At 37.4% G+C, this 19214-nt stretch overlaps 1 protein-coding gene across 5 annotated transcripts in view; it reads left to right on the top strand.

Moving 5' to 3' along the window:
• Nucleotides 1–4298: 4298 nt before the first annotated feature.
• The window catches only part of DZIP1 (DAZ interacting zinc finger protein 1), a 109368-nt gene continuing 94452 nt past the window's right edge, over nt 4299–19214 (top strand). For 4 of the 5 annotated variants that reach the window (XR_007951732.1, XM_051984015.1, XM_051984014.1 and 1 more), the window contains exons 1-3: nt 6636–8354; nt 8532–9104; nt 15434–15518. Coding sequence is in view for 4 of the 5 variants with exons in the window: in XM_051984015.1 (XP_051839975.1) it covers nt 8352–8354; nt 8532–9104; nt 15434–15518 (661 nt within the window). In the remaining variant the exon portion in view is untranslated. Of the gene's footprint in view, nt 4472–6635; nt 8355–8531; nt 9105–15433; nt 15519–19214 lie in introns of those variants that run through there. The other variant, XM_051984013.1, reaches the window with a different exon arrangement.

Here is a 19214-nt window from a genome sequence, read left to right as displayed (position 1 = left end):
TGTTTCCTATTTCTATTTGAGTTTGAGTCACTGTTTTCCACTGATAAAAATCACAAGACCAGACCAAAAAATTACCATAGGAAGGGTGCCTAGGGCCTAGCCCAGGACATTAAAATTTAGAGTCACATACTTCTTCTTTTGGAGATCCTCTAATTTGCTCCCCTTTACCATATAGTTCTCTACTCACCAATTCTCAATTGATTGTGGGGATTAAGGATAATGATTAGGGAATTCTCATTCCAGAACTATGTTCCATACTTGCTACTTCTCCTTTTAGGAGTTTGTTCTTTAAAGGTACAAACTAGATTCTCTGGGGCACAATCACAATTATATTTGATTATGAGAGGCTCCCAGAAAAGGTGTGAGTAATACAATGTAGGAAAACACTAAAACATGTTAGGAATGAACTCCTAAGGGCTTCACCAAGTAATTTTCTCATCTGGAACTTATGACATGCTCATCCAAGCCTTCTCCTTAAAAGAGGCTTTCCCTCCAATGTTTATCTCCTCCATGAGCTCGTCCCAGGTGCCAAATTTTCCAATAATAACTCTAATTTCTCCTCCCTTTTGTAAAGTACCATATCAGATAAGTTCATTCTTCTACATTGATAGTAATTATCTATCTATACATTCATAACTCTTTGGAAGTCAGAGATTGGAACAATGAAACTTCAAGTCTTGACAATGCAAGGAGAAAAAAGACAGTGCCATTAAAGCATGTTATAGAGAGGGTTAATTACTAGATATATAGCTATCAAAATATTAGTTTTACTGATTGAAGTCTTATCTTGAAAAGCTATATAGAGTTGGTTATTTCCATAACAACTTTTCCCCTATTTAAATAGTATTTTGTTTTCCTTTTATTTTCCAGTTACATGTAAAGATAATATTTAACATCATTCTGTAAAACTTCGAGTTCCGTTTTTTCTTCCCTTCCTACTCCCTCCCCAAGAAAACCATATAGGCTATTCTTGTATCATCATTTTAAATATATTTTCATATTTGTCATTTTATGAAAGAAAACAGGATAAAAGGGAAAAGCTATGAGAAAGAAAAAGAAAACTTAAAAGTAAAGGCAAAAATAGTATGCTTCAATCCTCATTCAGTCTCCTTAGTTCTCTTCCTGGATGTGGACAGCATTTTCCATCCCATCTATTGGAATTGTCCATGATAACTCTTGAAGGATTCTTTCACCTATCTTTGTAGCTCACAAAAGAACCTGTCCAGTCAACCACATCATTTGGGTTCTTGTATAGTTTTTTATATTATAAAGTGATCTTGCATTTGTTTGACTGCATCTACATGGCAGGAAGTCAAAGAGAACTCCCTTTACATAGGGTGGCCAAGAACCCTAATATAATCTTCAGTTAGAATTGAGAGGCATAGTATTTAGGACTATTTACTTGCTGATCATACCACATTTCACACCACATACTCTAATCATAACACATTTCAATATTGTGCTTAGTTTGAAATGCCACATTTTAGAAAGGATATTAAATTATTGGAGAACTTCCAAAGACAGGCAACTAGGATGGTAAAGAAGGGCTTTGAATTTATGCCATGTAGGGATTCGTTGAAAGAATTGAGTAAGCACAGTTTGAGGAGAAAAAACCCAGGTGGTGGGCTATATAGTTGTCTCTAAGCATAAGATGGGCTGTCATCTGGAAGAGTGAATGGATTTTTTTTGATCCCCAAAAACAGAACTATGAACAATATGTAGCAATTAGAAAAATTCAAATTTAGGTTTAAGGTCAGAGAAAACTATCTAAAAATTAGTTTCCAAAAAGTTATGTAAGCAAGTCAAGTCAACAAGCCTTTGTTAGGCTCTATATATAGTCCTTGCCCTCAAGAACCTCATGGGAGAGCTACATGCACACTACCAACAAGATAAGAGCATAAATTGTTGGTAATCAACAGAGGAAGAGGGACTAACTTTAAAAAGTATCAGGAAAGGCTTCTTGCAGGTGGGATTTTAGATAAGACTTGAAGAAAGCCAGCTCAAGTATCTTGTAGAAGATATTATCAATCAGATTTAGGGTTAAACTAGATATAAATTGACCTCTTAGATCCCTTCCAATACTCAACTGCTATAAACTGTAATCTTAAGGGAAGAAATATTAAAAACAACAACAACAAAAATTCTCCAAAAGAATCTAATGAACCCTATTCTCCTCAGAGAGTTTATTGACTACGTTATAAAGAAGAATTTGGCCAGGTGGTTAAAAAGCACACAAAATAGTTTAGGTTTAGGGCAAACTGGCAAAAAAAAAAATGAAAACAAACAACCCACAGATGTTCAAAAATTATAGCTACAAGATTTCAACTTGCAAAAAAAAAACCCTTTCAACTTTTAGTATTATTTTCATTTTCAAATTTAGAGCCATTCATCTCAAAAGACCTGATATTTTTGCCCTGCTGTAGTTTCTTTCTTTCTTTCTTTTTTTTTTTTTACAGAACTCATGCCAGGGTAATTTTTTACAGCGTTATCCCTTGCACTCACTTCTGTTCCAATTTTTCCCCTCCCTCCCTCCACCCCCTCCCCCAGATGGCAAACAGTCCTTTACATGTTAAATAGGTTACAGCATATCCTAGATACAATATATGTGTGCAGAACTGAACAGTTTTCTTGTTGCACAGGGAGAATTGGATTCAGAAGGTATAAATAACCCAGGAAGAAAAACAAAAATGCAAGCAATTTATATTCATTTCCCAGTGTTCTTTCTTTGGGTGTAGCTGCTTCTGTCCATCCTTGATCAATTGAAACTGAATTAGCTCTCTTTATCGAAGAGATCCACTTCCATCAGAATACATCCTCAAACAGTATCATTGTTGAGGTATATAATGATCTCCTAGTTCTGCTCATTTCACTTAGCATCAGTTCATGTAAATCTCACCAGTCCTCTCTGTATTCATCCTGCTGGTCATTCCTTACAGAACAATAATATTCCACAACGTTCATATGCCACAATTTACTCAACCATTCTCCAATGGCTGGGCATCCATTCATTTTCCAGCTTCTAGCCATTACAAACAGGGCTGCCACAAACATTTTGGCACTTACAGGTCCCTTTCCCTTCTTTAGTATCTCTTTGGGGTATAAGCCCAGTAGAAACACTGCTGGATCAAAGGGTATGCACAGTTTGATAACTTTTTGCGCATAGTTCCAAAGTGCTCTCCAGAATGGCTGGATCTGTTCACAATTCCACCAACAATGTATCAGTGTCCCTGTTTTCCCACATCCCCTCCAACATTCCACATTATCTTTCCCTATCATTCTAGCCAATCTGACAGATGTATAGTGGTATCTCAGAGTTGTCTTAATTTGCATTTCTCTGATTAATAATGATTTGCCTGCTGTAGTTTCTTATGGAAGTTAGGCAGAATTTTGTAATCTTTTTTGAATTCAAAGCAGTTTTTCACTTTATTTCAATTCTGCATTTGCAAATTTACATAAACAGTCCAATAGTATTGTTATGTAACATGTAAATAAAAATGAAAATTAAACATTTTAAATAATCTACTTTACTGACAATTCCATGTCTCTTACTTAATAACTGCAGTTACTAACTGCAGTAACAAGCAGGAGCCAAATGAAGCTTTATAAAAACTCTCAAGGCCATTTTTGTGAATAGCTGAAGTAAGTGGTGAAAATATGATCTGATTTGATAATCTTGCGCCCAAATATTTTTTCCATTTCCTAATACTAGATTGAAATTTCATTATTAGATAATGTTAACGTTTTTAAGTTCCATCATTCCTCAGAAACCTGTACTAAATGTAAGGAAAACTGAAGTTTAGTCCCTCTAAGGTCATTAATTTTGGGCTTCAACACCCTCACCCAGATTTCCTTATCTATGAAACCAAGTGGTTAAACAGGGTAATTTATTAGATCTTTTACAGCTATGAATTTCTATGATTCAAATGCATATACATTTCTGGGGGAGGCTACCACCCTAAGGCCATTATTAGCTAACATCTTAAATGTAATAATTGAGTAACAGTAAGAGGGGAAAAGTCTTTAAATACGAGACTATCAGAGATTGTGGGGTTGGGTAGGGGAGTATGGGTGAAAAGACGAATGGAAAAAGGATAAGCTAGAGTACCAGGGTAGGTGGGGTCAACTGGGCTGGCGCCAAAGACAGTTTACGTCTATCTTACAATTTGACTTTAGTCCAGCCCAGATCTTGATTCATACCAAGCCCAATTAAGCAAGTCTGTACATGGTTTCTTTTTGAAAAGTGTTCTCCAGGGTTAGGAGCATCCAGCTCCGGCACTAGGAACCACGTGTCTGAACAAGCGGCTGGATTGGTGGAGGATGTTTTAGTGCTGCGGTATGCGCACAGCTCAGCCCAGCTTGCCGAAAAGGAGGAGAAGGAGAGGAGAGGAGAGAACGGAAGGGAGGGCGTGGAGAAGCCCGACTTTGGAAGGGAAGCTGTTTTCAACACGGTTCCAGACGGCCAAAGGGTTAGGTAAGGCTTCAATCATTCGGTTACTCCTCAATTCAGCCCCACGGGATCAAGTTCATTGCCAGATCTGAAAGAAAGGGAGGCAGCAGGAGCCTTTTTTCAGTCTAAAGTCCCTTTTTTGCTTCCTCGGGGGGGTCTTTGCCCCGGTAGGAAAGCTCCAGCTGCACGGCTGCATACCACCCTCTTCCTCCTTCTTCTATTCCTCTTCCACGGCTGGGCCGGGATGCTCGAGAGCTGCTGCCAGATAAGGACTGAGAAACGAGGGCTCTCGGTTAGGATGGGGGTACACTGGAGTGGAGAATGAAAGGCGAGAGGGAGGGTGCACCAGAGAGTTCAATCTGTGAATGGTGCTATTTGCTTGAGTTCCCTGAAGCTAGCCAGAATTTGCCTCCTTCGATATCCTCGCGTCTTTAAGATAGAGATTAGTCTGCTGTTTCCCTTTGCACCCTCCTTACGCGTGGCTGTCGTAGCTTCTATTCCCAACTCTCCTTTTAATGCGGGTGGGGTGGGAGGGTAGAACCCGGGCCGGAACTCCCCTCACTGCAACCATTGTCTTTTGGGGACAAGTACCACTGTGAGAAAGCGTAAAGGGCCGATGGTTAAGTGGTGTTGTGCACATTGCGCCCAGTAGAGGGAGGCCTCTGCCTAAGGTCCCAGATGTCTGGGGACCCCGTGGGGATGAGCTTGGGGAGGAGAATGCTTTTTCTCCCCTCTTTCCTGGCCCAGCCATTTTGTGACCGAAGTCAGACCAGACCGGCACAGGGCCAAAGTGTTGGTGGAAAATGCATAGAAATGAGCAGAGCATTCCCCGATTCGAAATGAGCTCTCCCCTTCTCTTCTTCCACCTTAAAGTATTCCTTCTTAAAAATTCGGGACGAGTGTCTGTTTCTTCCTCTGTTATTGGTTAACCATATTTTTCCATTGCAAACGCTATACATTGAAGAAAAAACGAGTAGATTTAAGAATTGCCAACACGTATGTCTTCATTTCCTTGACAGTATAATTTTTCCTGGACATTTTTTCCTTTTTCATATTGTCAAGAAAACTTAAAATCTTTCCCTCCATGCAATATTACTTCTTGAGAGAGTCCCAGCTGTAGGACTATTCTGAATTAATTGCAAAGGCTGTAGTGTAGTGGAAAGAAAACTTGAAACTAGAAAAACGTGTTCAAATGTTGGGAACACAATATGTAACTCTGCTTTACCTCTGTTAGACCTTTTCTTCTCTTCTTGTAAGAGGATGTTGGTGATTCAATGAGACTGAGAGGGAGTTGTTCTCTAACCTCCCCACTCAGAGGCCGATGCATTGTCTGTCTGACCTCTCTCCTCTTCCCTCTGCTTCCGATTTTTCTCCCCAATTCACAAGTAACACCTGTGTCAATAAAGGCTGTTTTGCAACTCCTTCAGATGTTCGCAGCTGTGGAGGTTCTCGGAGATTTGATCTGCCCTTTATAGTTCACTTAGGCATGATCCTTAACATTCAAGGCATAGTAGCTATGTAACCCTGGGCAGGTCACAATCTGTAAATGCTCCAGGTAGCCCAGAGAAGGTTCTGACCTACATTAGTAGGAATTTGCTCAATCAGATTTCTCCATACCATTGACATCTCAGGTCCAATCCCCATGCTATATTAGTAACTATTTTCCTTCTCTCTCCATTCCATATTATTAACTATTTTATTTCTTTTTAGTCTTTCTAGTTATTAAGTTATTATTACTGATCTAGGCTACTTGGCATAGTTGTTTCTCTTACCTGTAAACTTTTTTGATCATCTGACCTTTCTTCTACATTTACTTTTCAAAATTTTGAAAAACTATCTTATTGCAGGAGAAATTAATAGTGACCTTAAGGAGATGGTAGTAGGAATAGTAAGTGTTTACTGTGTTCCAGGCACTTTACAAATATCTTACTTGAACCACACAACAACCCTAGGAGGGAGGTGCTATTATTATTCCCATTTTACAGTCTAGGAAACAGGTTCTTTATCTTACCCTGGGTAAGGATCACACAGCTAGTGAGCGTTGGAGGCTGGATGTGAATTCAGGACTTCCTTACTACATGTTCAGGTCTCCATCTATTACACTACTAATTGCTTTGTTTTTCTTTAAACATCCTTATATTTGTGTTGCAAACCCATGGAAGAAAAAGAAAGACTCCTTCAATCAGTATTATGAGGGAATATAATTTTATTTTTTAAAATTCTTTTACAAATAGTATATTATTTTTCTAAATACATGGAAAGATAGTTTTCAACATTCACCTTTGCAAAAATCTTAAGTTTCAAATTTTTCTCCCTTTTCTCTTTCCTCCCCAGAACAGCAGCAATCTGATATAGGTTAAATATGTGCAGTCCTTCTAGACTTATTTCCATATTCATCATGCTGCACAAAATAAAATCAGATCAAAAGAGAAAAAACAAGAAAAAACAAGGGAAAAAAAAAACAACCAAAGCTGAAAATGCTATGCTTTGATCCACAGGAATGTAACTTTAAAAAAATCAAATGCAAGAAAAAAAATCCTATAAGCTTTATGATTAAAACTTTATATTCAGTGTCACTGTATGGTCATATCTGCAACTCTATACAGAATAATTTTATAAGCATATAATCTAGCAATGCCTTATAATTACAAGTTATGTCTTATTAATGTTTTAAATTTTACTTGTGGTATGAAGCAATAAAGAGATTTTGGTAGAATTAGTTACAAATTACAAATTAAGTTCATTTATTGATGTATTTTAAAAAGATGAGACGAACCAATAAGGTTATTTATTTCATTAAACCAAAATTTTACAGTAACAAAATAAAATAAAGCAACAAAATAAAATCCTTGCTTATTACTCCATTGCTTAAATGAGCAATTTCTACAAACTAGCGTAGGCATAGTTCTATGGCTTATTCTTTTTGAAGTTAGTAGATAACTAGTCTCAAAGCCAAAACAAAACATGTGCGTCCTAGTCTAGGTTGGAAAATTGCTCCCCCTATTGTTAAAGGCACGGGAGGTTTTAAATCCTCCCTTGTAACAGGTGGGATTTATTTTACTAAAACAAAACAATACAAATCCTTATTTGCTGTGCAGAGCAGACTTTTCTGTCTTTAAGATGCAGCATTTTTAAGATGTTGCCCACTTGTCACATCCTCCTCTTTGCTTTCAAGGTAAGCTTAGGTTATGAGTACCATATGTTAAATCTTGGCTTTACCACTTCTGTATGTAAATTCGAAGCAATATTAATCCAGGATTTCTCTGCACCACCCTTTCTACCCCAACCCTGCCATTCAAAGCAACATTCGAATGCCTCCTTAGCAATTTTGTAGAAAGCCAAAGATAAGTGGATATATTTCTAGGCTTAACACTTGATTTTCATTGAACCGGACAAAGGAAAAACCAGTTAGCCACCAGTTAGCAGGAACCAGAATCCCAGATGTGTCGGAGACTTGAGCAAATTAGCGTTTCTCTTAGAAGCAGGAGCAGAAGCTCTGAGCTTCCCTGGGTGAGGCGGGGACTCCTAGTGGGCTGCAGTTACCCTCGAGGGTAGGGTGGAGGGGGATTGGTTGGTTATCACTGTGCCCTTACTCTCTCTGGACGCCCCCTGCTTTCCTTGCAGGGATCGCGGCGCGCGCTCTTGCAGCAGTCTCTCTTCTGGCCCCGGGCTAAAGCAGCCCGGGGCGCTGCCATAACAACGGCCAGGACGCCCGAACCTTAGGTCAAAGCTGCCGCCGCCGCCGCCTGGGAAACCATCTTTTTCCCGGGACCAACAGTGCGGCGGCGGCGGCGGCGGCGGCCGGAGGAGCGAGGAGGAGACCGGAGACACGGCGGAGTCTCGGTGCTAAGGAGACTGCATCGGCGCCCGCCCCCTCCTGTTGCCGAGGGATTGGCGCACCAACATGGTAAGCTGAAGCCGCGCCGCAAGCTGGAGGGAGACCCCCCCCCCCCGAGAGGCGGGGTATGCAACGGCTCGGGGGTCCCTGCAAGCAGCCGCCCTGGAACCCTTTAGCACTGCTCGGGGCCAGCCTCCAGCCACCGTTGTTTCTTTTCTTTTCCCTCCCTGTCATCCCCCTCTGCAGCCCTTCCAGAAACACGTCTACTATCCGTTCGCCGGTGGCCAGGAGGGCCAGGTGCCTACTTCCAGCTCAACGCTGCATTGCCCGGCCCGCTCCACCGTGTCTGGGGTGGCCGGCATGGCCACGGGCGGCGCGGGGCCCTTTCCCTTCTTCCAATTCCGGCCTCGGCTCGAGAGTGTGGATTGGAGGCGGCTCAGCGCGATCGACGTGGACAAGGTCGCTGGCGAGCTGGACTTCCTCACGCTGCAGGAGAACATCATGAACATCACCTTCTGCAGACTGGAAGACGAGAAATGTCATCACTGCCAATCCGGGGTGGACCCGGTGCTGCTGAAGCTCGTCCGCCTGGCCCAATTCACCATTGAGTACCTGCTGCACTCGCAGGAGTTCCTCACCGCCCAGCTGCAAGCGTTGGAGGAGAAACTGCGCCTGGCCCTGGGCGAAGTGGAGCAGAGCAAGAAGTTGCTGGCCAAACAGGGGGCGGAGATGAGGCTGCTGAAGGACGAGTGCAAACGGAGGAAGAAGATGATAACCACGCAGCAGATGATGATTGAGGCAAAAGCCAGCTATTACCAGGTAGGTAACTGCGCCCGATGAGCCTTTGAGTGAATGCTGTATTGTTTTGTGTGAAAAGTCCTATTTTTTATGCGGGACTGCGTTCTTGGATAACTCCACCCCCACTCGTCCTTGGAATGCATTGCCTACTACAGAAATACCCTTCTTCAACTAATGCAATAGTTTCCAAGGCTTCCCAGTGGATAGGCTTAATGACAGATGGCATATAGATTCTTCCATTGTAAACTAAGAGACGAATTATTAATTGAATAGTAGCAGCTATTGCTTTTTGTTGGAAGCATCTTCAAGGTATAATGCTAGAAATCCTTTTCCATATCCCTCATAACTGATGACAAAGAAAATCAAGTGTGTGTATATGTGTGTGTGTATATATGTGTATGTTCCAATTGAAGTAAAATATTTAAAGGCCTGAAATATTAAAATTTCTGAAATTTCTTATTGCCATAGTATGTTATTATTTTTTAAAATAGAGAGCATGTCATTCATTTTTCTTTGTATACACAGTGCCTAGCATAGGGATAGGTGTTTTAAAAATGCTTATTGATGAAGAAGCTGGAAGTTGATAGCACTGCAAACAAGTTACCCTGAGGAAATTTCTAAGCAGGGACATCAGATTGATAAAATTTAAAAGCATATCCTAAGTTAGTGCTTTTCATTTAATGGCTCATGCTTGCAAAAAGTATATGAGGGCTTCTTGCAAAAACTTCTCTAATGGCACCTTAATCAGAAAAAAATTGCTTATGAATATTATGAAAAGTATATTTAATTACCCTGGGGATTCATATGTTTGGTTGATGGTTGGTGAGTGAAAAATAAAACAGGTTCATCTGGCTAAAAAAAGAAAAAAAAGTTGAGGAGTGGTTCCCTGGAAAGCTAGGGGAAAAAGCAGGGAAAAACTCCCTCATGAAAGGAGAGAAAAGTAAACATAAATAGTAGGAGTGGATGGATAGCCAATGGTATCAAAAGAGAGGGTAAGAAGGAAAGAAGTATGAGAAGAGAGATTTGAATTTTGTAATTAAGAGATTATTGGTTTCATTGGAAGGAGAAGTAGGAGTGGCTCAGTGAATGAAAGGTACAGAATTATAGGTAATGAGTATAAATGACCTGGAGCCTAATAGAGAAAGGAGGAGAAACAAGGTTATGATTTGACAACATGAGAGGTGGAGGGAAGTTTTTAGAAATGTGTAGATATGAGCATGTAAGCAGGAAAGGAAACAGTAGATAGGAGAGAGTAAAGATTGGGGAAGGGGGTGATTGAAGGGGCAATTCCCCTGGAATGGATTAGGATCAAAGGGTCAAATAACAGAGTTGACTTGGCAAGAAGAGCCATCTCTTTGTCAGACTAGGGTAGGCTTTTTAATCTGTGTCCCCGATAGATTTCAACAGCTTCATTCACTTAGGTGAGGGAGAATTACATCTTTATTTTCATTTACTTTTAACTGAAATTTATCTTTTCCTTCAATTATTCAAAAAATGTAACTCTGAGAAGGGATTGATAGGCTTCATTAACCTGCCAAAGGGGTCTATGATCCCTTCAAAAGCTGAGAATCCTCAGTTTAGAATGTAAAAAGAGAATGGGTGATAGCTTCACTTGAAATCCTTCCCTGTCCACTGGTTCTGCTGATGGCAAACATCCCTGTGTCATCATCAAAAATGCTTAAAAAAACCCTGATCCTCGAAAGTTGCTTTCCAATAATCTTCCTTTCTTTCATAGTGAAACTTTAGAAAAAGCTATTTGCTTTTATTGATTCTATTTTCTTTTCATTTCTTTCTTTTTCAATCTTCCAACTTAATCAGTCAGCTGAAACTGCCTTCTTCAAGTAATAATAATGATAATAATGATAGTTCTATTACTACTATTGCTACTGCTGCTACTACTACTACTGATAATAACTATGATTTATACAATAGCACATACTTTGTGCCCAGCACCAAATCCAATGGCCTCAATCTTCATTCTTGATTATTTTGCAATATTTTATACTGTTGGCCTCCAACTTTTCGCCTGAATATTCTATTATTTTTGAGTTCTATGACAGAAATTTTTCCTACTCCTTATATGTGGCTGATCACTCCTTTCTAGTCTCTTTTGCTGGACTACCATATAGGCTCCTTTATGTGTATATATAGAACTCTGCCCTGGGCCTCCTCTTTTCTTTCTGTGTTGTCTCACTTGATCTCATTAGCTTCCATGGGTTCAGCTATCATCTCTGCTATGATTCCCACATTTGTATATGCAACTCATATCTTTCCATAACCTCATATATGCAATCACTTGTCAAATCTTATTGACTTAACCTCCACAGCATTTCTCATATATGTCTTTTTTGTCTTTACTCACATGGCCATCACCCTAGTTCAGGCCTTTATCACTTCACTCCTTACTTATTGCAGCTGTTTTTTAATTGGTCTTCTTGCAAGATTATGTGCAGAGCCAGCCAAAGGGATATTCCTAAAGCATAGATCTGATTATATCCCTCCTGTACTCAAGAAGCTGAATTGGCTCCCTATTACTTGATTATAGAAACATACTCAAGAAGCTAAAGTGGCTCCCTATTACTTGATTATAGAAATTTGCCATTTCTTTTTCCAGTTCACTTTATTGACAAGAAAACTGAAGTAACCAGGGTTAAGTGGTTGCCAAGGGTCACACACTAATATTTTGAGACTAGATGTGAACTTACAATGATAGTCTTTCCGACTCCAGGCTCAGCACGACCTGATATAGAAGATGCTTAATCAATGTTAAGGGATTGATTGTAGATCTGTGTGATTGAAATGGAAAGAAACTGCAGCTCATGGGAATTAGGAAGTTTGATATACTGGGAGATCAAGGTGTTTGAAAGGTCATTAGAAGTGTAGGGTAATTGTGATAAAGAGGAAGATTATGAGAGAACAGCAACCAGGATCTAAGGTATAGAAGGAGTAAATATCAAAGGAGGAGAGGTAGATTAATTTTATATTTAGGAAGAGAAGACTAAAGATGTTAAATGACTACCTGGATCAAATTAAATATGAAAGTCAGAATTTGAACCCAGAGCAGTTAGTGCTTTTTCCAGGATACCAGGCTGCTTCAAATTCATTGCTGTATTTCAGGTGTTGACTGAGGTTATGTCCTTCAAATTATGTGACTTTGGACTGTTTTTTTTTTTTAATTCTTCTATCTACTACTAATATGTGGCATGTATTGGACTGAGCCCTTTTGTAAATATTATCTCATATCATCCTGATAGATCTCAATAAGTTATATACTATTGTTATCCTCATTTTATAATTGAGGAAACTAAGATAGAGATAAGGTTAAATGATTTGCCCAGGGTTACACAGCTATTAAATATCTAAAACCAAAGTTGAAACAGGTTTTTCTGACTCCAGACCCAGTGCTCTGTCCACTATGCCGTTAGCTCTTTTATCTTTATATTATCTTTAATTAATAGTTTTTCTGCCTTCTTCAAGGTCAGAAGTTATTTATTTCTGCTGTAATTGTACGTATGAGAAGCTTCCTTTTTTTTTCTTGGTAAATAAAATTCATTTCAATAAACAAGTATTATATGTCTGCTGTGGGCAATTATTATTTCACTAAGGTGTTTTCTTTCTTGTTTAAAAAGATTTGATAGATAGCTATTATAATCTTAAATTTTAATAGTCTTTTCATTTACATTGTGTATGCTATTTTTTTGGTTCTGCTTTCTTCACTTTGAGTTTTTCCAGATCATATCATGTTCTCAAGATTTCTCATATCCATGATTTCTTAATACATATTTTTTTATCCCTTTCTCACAGATTATTCTATTTTCTAATCAACAGGCATCCCCTTTATTTCCATCTCACTGCCATCACAAAAGAACAGCCATGAATATTTTAGTATATAGCAGACTTTTCTATCTTTATTTTGCTCTCTCATAGTTTAGCCTGACTTGAGGATGGGCTAAATACCCTTGATAGGCTGCTATTTGGTAAATTTCATACTTCTGGTTGGGGCCTTCATTTCAGGGAAGATGTTCTTCACAACAAAGAAATTTTCGTTCAAGAAGGGCCCAAAAATTCATTTGAAAAAAGCCAAGTTCAGTAATCATGATATGAATCCTTATAGGAGAGTTAGAGGAAGAAAGCAACATCTGGAGAAGAATGATTAAGTCTGGATCATCACAGACCAAAGGAGTTTATTAGTAGTGAGGTCTATGGAATTGAGGTTGCAGGGATTCAATTCTAATATAGGCAAATGATCCTTCTTTTATATAGCAATCCTTCAAATATTTAAAAACTTCAGTTGTCTTTAACTCCTCCTCTCCCCACCTTCCCCAGTTCTTTCGATTGATCTTTGTGTAGTGCTATTTTAAATTTTTACTCTATCCTGGTCAAATTTATTATTTGGGTACATCTCTGCTTGGCAATGCCCTTCTTTAAATGGGACACCCAGAATATGGAAACTTTACATATATTGGGAAATATCACTTCCATGGTTCTAGAAACAAACCTTCTGTTATTGCGACTCAGGATGGTATCTGCTTTTTTGACTTCTGTGTCACAACTAGACTTTTTTTTTTTTTAACAACTAGGACTTTTTTTTTTTTAATATTAACTGATTTCCACACATGTTCTTTTTACACTGTATTGGTGCTGTTAGTTTCTAAAATTCCAAATGCCAGACTGCATTTATCCAGATTAAATTTAATCCTATCAGATTTTACCTATCTTTCCAGCTTGTTGCAATCTTTTTGGATCCTGATTCTGTTGTTTAGTGTTATTAGCCATCTTTCTGAGCAGTGGATCATCTGCAAATTGGATAAGTCTGCCATCTGTAGCTTTATATCATTAGTAAACCACATTGCACAAAACAGTATCAAGAGCAGCATCTCTGACACTCAATCATCTATCCTCAGCTTGTTTTTCTTCAATTACTCTTTAGGCATCATCATCACTCAAACAATTCCAAGTTGACACAACTTTACCATCTTTCACTCCTCTTCTCTCCATTTGTCCACAATGAAACTTCAGAGATTTTATTTAAATGCTTTGCTGAATCTAGGTCTTCTAAATTTAAAGCATTTCATTGATTTCCCAGGCTAGTAACTATCACAAAAGAATTTGAGATGAGCCCTGTATGACTTGATGAGTCCATGCTGGATTATAGTGGTCACATTTTCTCTTTCTAAGGGCTCAGAAACAAAACCATTTCTTTGTATTACCATTTTAGAGTTTTGTCAAGAATTTAGACCAAAACTCACCCATACTTAGAAAATCTTCCTCCTTCTACCTGCTCTGGAAATTGGCCCATTTGTTGACTTTAAATCTGATGATATCTCTCTCATTCTCCACAGTGATCACCAACATTAAGCTAGCAATCATCTTTGAGATTTTTCTTTTAAAAACATGTTTTTATTTATTATTTTTTATTTTTACAGTGCCTAAATTTTCTTCTCTATCTGTTTCTAGTCTCCTCTTTGTTTCCAGTATAATGAAAAATATTGGTGTTTTGTTTTGTTTTGTTTTAAGAAAAGACAAGAGAAAAAATGAGCTAAACCAATCAATTCATTGGAAAAAAATCTACATATATATATTCCATGGCCTTGGATCTCTGGCCTCTACAAAGGAATGTGGGGGAGGGGGAAAGGGAGGACATCTCATAACCTTCAAATTCTTTCATTCCCCTGATATATAATTCATTAGGACCAGGTGACATAAATTGATTAATAGCAACTTGCTACTCTCATCACCTTGTTATTTATCTTGTGTTTTGATAACTTGTCATTTTTATGTTGTCCTTTTCAACTGACAAAATGTATATATAATCTCCAGTCCCACTCTCTCCCCTGAGCTTCAGTCTCAAACAAGCAACCTCTTGATATAATTTTATAATTATATATAATTTTTTATATAATTTTGATATAATATACATAATTTTGATATATTATTTGGATATAATTTGGAAAGATGAAAAATCACAGCAACTGACAGATCAGTCTAAAATACTGAGATATGAAGTAGAGAGTCCTTGTGTTGGGGTAGATGTGGGAAGGGGGGGGACCTTTTAGCATTGATCAAGAGTCTGAGGCTGAAATATGACTAGTCACAGGTGTTTTGTATTGTAATAACAACAAATGCTGTAGTAGCATTACAGTTATTACCATATTTAGTATGAAAGGATTGTTGGCCTTTTCCACTAGTATTTTTGGTATCACCTATAGATCCTATCTGCTAGCAAGAATGTTAATTTTTGATTAAAAAAAAAAGAGGGGCGATGAATGTATGCCATTTATTTATTTTCATTGAAATTTAATTGGAAGAGTACTTCTTGTGACTTAGAAATATATCTTTCAATTTTACAGTGTCATTTTTGTGAAAAGGCTTTTATGAATCATGCTTTTCTGCAAAGTCATATTCAGCGACGCCATCCTGAAGAATCTCACTTTGGTATGTACCCTAAGTTTATTTTTTTTAAGATGCAGTTTTCTAGCGAAGGTCATCACTTTTTCCCTTTTACTATGAAGTCTAGTATATGTAGTACAAGGCTCTACTCTTTTCAAAGGAGATATATTAGCACTTTATGTGTCTGAAGATCTGTATATCTATGACTTGTAAGCACATAACTGGTCTATTGAAATGGTTTTCCAGTGACCCTTTCCTAAAGTCATGATAATAATGCTGAACAATAAAAGACTTGGAATTTTTGAAAACTTGATTCCTCCCCTTTTTCTTCCTCTCCTCACTACCAGATAATATTTTTACTTCTTTTTTTCTTTGAGTAGAAGAACATTTTTCCATATTTCACATTATAAACTATAATTGGATAGTTGGACTTAGCTCATAAATTGTGGAAATAGGTAGAACAATACAAAACAGAATTTCTCTTAAATGTATCTTTCTTCAAACAATAGTAGTTTTTGTTCAATCATTTAGGAGAGCCAACTCATGTTTTTTGGTGTAATATAATGCGTCTGTAAGATGGGACAGTTGAGATAAAATGATGCAGTAGAAGAAGAGCAAAAAAGTGAAAACACTTGGCATATCCTTCAGGCCTTATGTAATTGTGTTACTCAGGTCCTGGAGTGTGAGAAATCTTAATAGTCCCTCACCAAATAACTTCATTTCTTGGGTACCTAATAGATGTCATGCATAGAGAATTGGGGAACAAGAACAGTAATCCCTGTCCCTCCTCACTGGAAAAAAATAAATCAGTGTGACAATTTGACTGTTGAAGAATCAGGGAAAAGATATACTAAATGGTCCAGAAAGAACATAATATAAATGAATTTGGGCTGAAAGTGGAACTTCATTAAGGCATTCCAAAATGATTTTCATATTACTGTGTTTTCTTGATGAGATCTCATAGAAAAAAAAATTAGTTCATTATATAGATATTTGTGTCCAATTTAATTTATTACAAGTATAACAAAATACTTGTTGAAATGAATTAAATTGAATTATTTGAATAACTTTCTTTATTCATCTTTTCCTCCCAAAAGTATTCTCAGTCACTATTTATTACAAGAATGCTGATTTTTAGAACTTAATGTGTCTTTTACATTGTCTTGTTTGTAAATATGTGATTATGTAAATATGATTTGTTAATATAGGATTATTTAGTACTTTAAATAGATTGGAATAGTTCAACACTATTCTTACTATTTTTCATCAGTATTGACTTTATTAAAAGTTTCAAATCAGATCCTTATAACTATCAGAGAGAAAGAAGTAAAATTTTCTTTTTTAGGAGCATTTTCAATGAGAAGTGGGAAATTTCAATAAGACATCTGATTATTTTATTTATATAACGTCAGATAATTAAATTGATTTGTTTTTGTTGAAAACAAATTGTTTTGACATGGTGTTAATGCTGTTTCAGTTAAAGTCAGACTATATCTTTGAAAAATTCTAAGTAATTTTCATAGTGAATTGGCCTCTTTCATTTTATGAAATTAAAATTAATTGGGATCAGTTACTTCTTCTGAACTTGTTTTCTTGCTTGTGGAATGAATTTTAAAGATTTTTGCCTCTCTTTTTATCTTGCATCTTCTTGCTCCTTTTATTTTGACTTCTTCTTTCTAAAATAGTCATGTTGTACTTTGTTCTATTCTCATTCCTCCCAAGTTCACCCCCTTCTAATTAAAAAACATTTTAAAGACTGGGTCTTCTTATATTACCCAAAAGGCAGAGCATGGCCACTTATGGGATTAATCCCAATATTTTTAGACATGGGATCTTCGATCTACTCTGTTTCCATTATGGGCCCATTTGTTTTTCTTTGAACAGCTGGTGGCCCTCTGCTGTCATCATATCAGTGCCAGACTTCACATGGACACCTAATTGCATTATAGCCCTACCACAGCTCAGAATTCCCAAGCCCAAGTAACCCGCCAATCTCAGTGTTTCCCAAAGGAAGGATTAGGACATATGCCTCTGAACCAGACCTAATTAATTTTTATCTTGTACATATTGAGAGATTCATATCCTTCTATTTGGATCTTTTGCTGCTAAATGTGATATTGTTGCTCTTCTAAATGCCAGAATTGATGATATTGTATTTACCATGTCCATTTCTGGATAAGCTACAAGACTATTATTGGCTTTCCCCACAAGTTTCAGTCTCATTCTGGGCTCTTTGTAGTAAATCAATCATTTGGCATTTATTACACACCTACTATGTGTCAGTATTACTCTAGGCAAATATCCTGTTTAAAATATAGGAAAGGCAGTTAGTGAAGTGATTGTAGCTCAGGAAAGAGAAGAGGGCTGAATGACTAAATCTAAGGATTATCCTCATAGACATTACAGTTGAACCCATGAGAAGTGATGATTTCACTAAGCAGGTTAGTATAGAAGGAAAAGGGGAGAGGCCCCAGGACAAAGCTTTGGGGGGACATTCATGGTTGGTTGATATACCACTTGGTTGACAGATCATCAAAGGAGAACAAATATAAGGGGTCAAAACAGATAGGAGGAAAACCCTAAGAACAGAAGGCAGTGTCATTAAAACATAGAAAGTAGAAGAGTGATCCAGGAGAAGGTAAGCAACACTGTGGCATAAAGATCATTAAGGACTGAAGATGTAGCAGTGCAGAAATCGCTATCCATTTACTGCTATATAGATAAGGAAGTTGAAGCAAAAAGGAAGTTGAAGTGACTAGCCCACACAGCTAGGAGAATCTGATCTTCTTGATTCCCAGCCTAGCAGTCATTGCTCATTAATATCAATTAGCTTTTTTTTTGGGGGGGGGAGGGCAGGAGATGGAAAGGAGCATATATTATGTCCCTACTTTATTCCAGGCACTATACTGACTGTTTTATAAATAATATCTCTTTTGATTCTCCTGCTAGGTAGGAAGTGTTACTATCACCATTTTCAGTTGAGGAAACAACTAGAAAATGTCTTAAGGCTGGATTCAAATTCAGGTTTTCCTAACTTCATGTTCAGCGCTCTATTTATTGCACCATCTTGCTTATATTGCATATAAAAAGATATGCCCCCACATTTTGTTATCATTCTTCCATTCATACTGTTACAGAGGCATAATGTATATTGTTTCCCATTTCTACTTACTTTGTATCAGTTTATATAAGTCTTTTCATGCTTCTTTGGCTTCTTTATTTTTTTTTTTTGTTTCATACAGCACAATAATATTCCATCTCATTAAGAGTTCTTAACTTTTACTGTCTTTACTTAACCTTTTGGCAGTCTGGTGAAGACTAGAAACTTTCTCAGCATGATATTTTGTATAATATAAAATAATAAGATTATACACAGAAACATGCATATTTCTATGTATAAGTATGTGACTATACACACATACTATATAAATTTTAAATACATAGGATTTCAAAGGAAACTAATTATATTGAAATAACAGTTATCAAAATATTTTTAAGTCAGCACATGGATCCCAGGTTAAAAACCCCTACATTATGTTACATTATTATGTATTATGTATGTTACATTATGTATTATGATACATAATTTGTTTAGACACTCTTCAGTTCCATTTCTTTGTTACTACAGAAAGTACTACTATAAACATTTTGACAGCTAATTGACCTAGGCAATAAGAGTGCTTAGACCTCTGGAGTCCAAAAGATTCAACTTCTTGAATTCAAATCTGGCCTTAGATATGT

The sequence above is a fragment of the Antechinus flavipes genome, chromosome 3, assembly GCF_016432865.1.
Source record: "Antechinus flavipes isolate AdamAnt ecotype Samford, QLD, Australia chromosome 3, AdamAnt_v2, whole genome shotgun sequence".
Classification (NCBI taxonomy): domain Eukaryota; kingdom Metazoa; phylum Chordata; class Mammalia; order Dasyuromorphia; family Dasyuridae; genus Antechinus; species Antechinus flavipes.
This window is presented reverse-complemented; position numbering and strand designations above follow the sequence as displayed.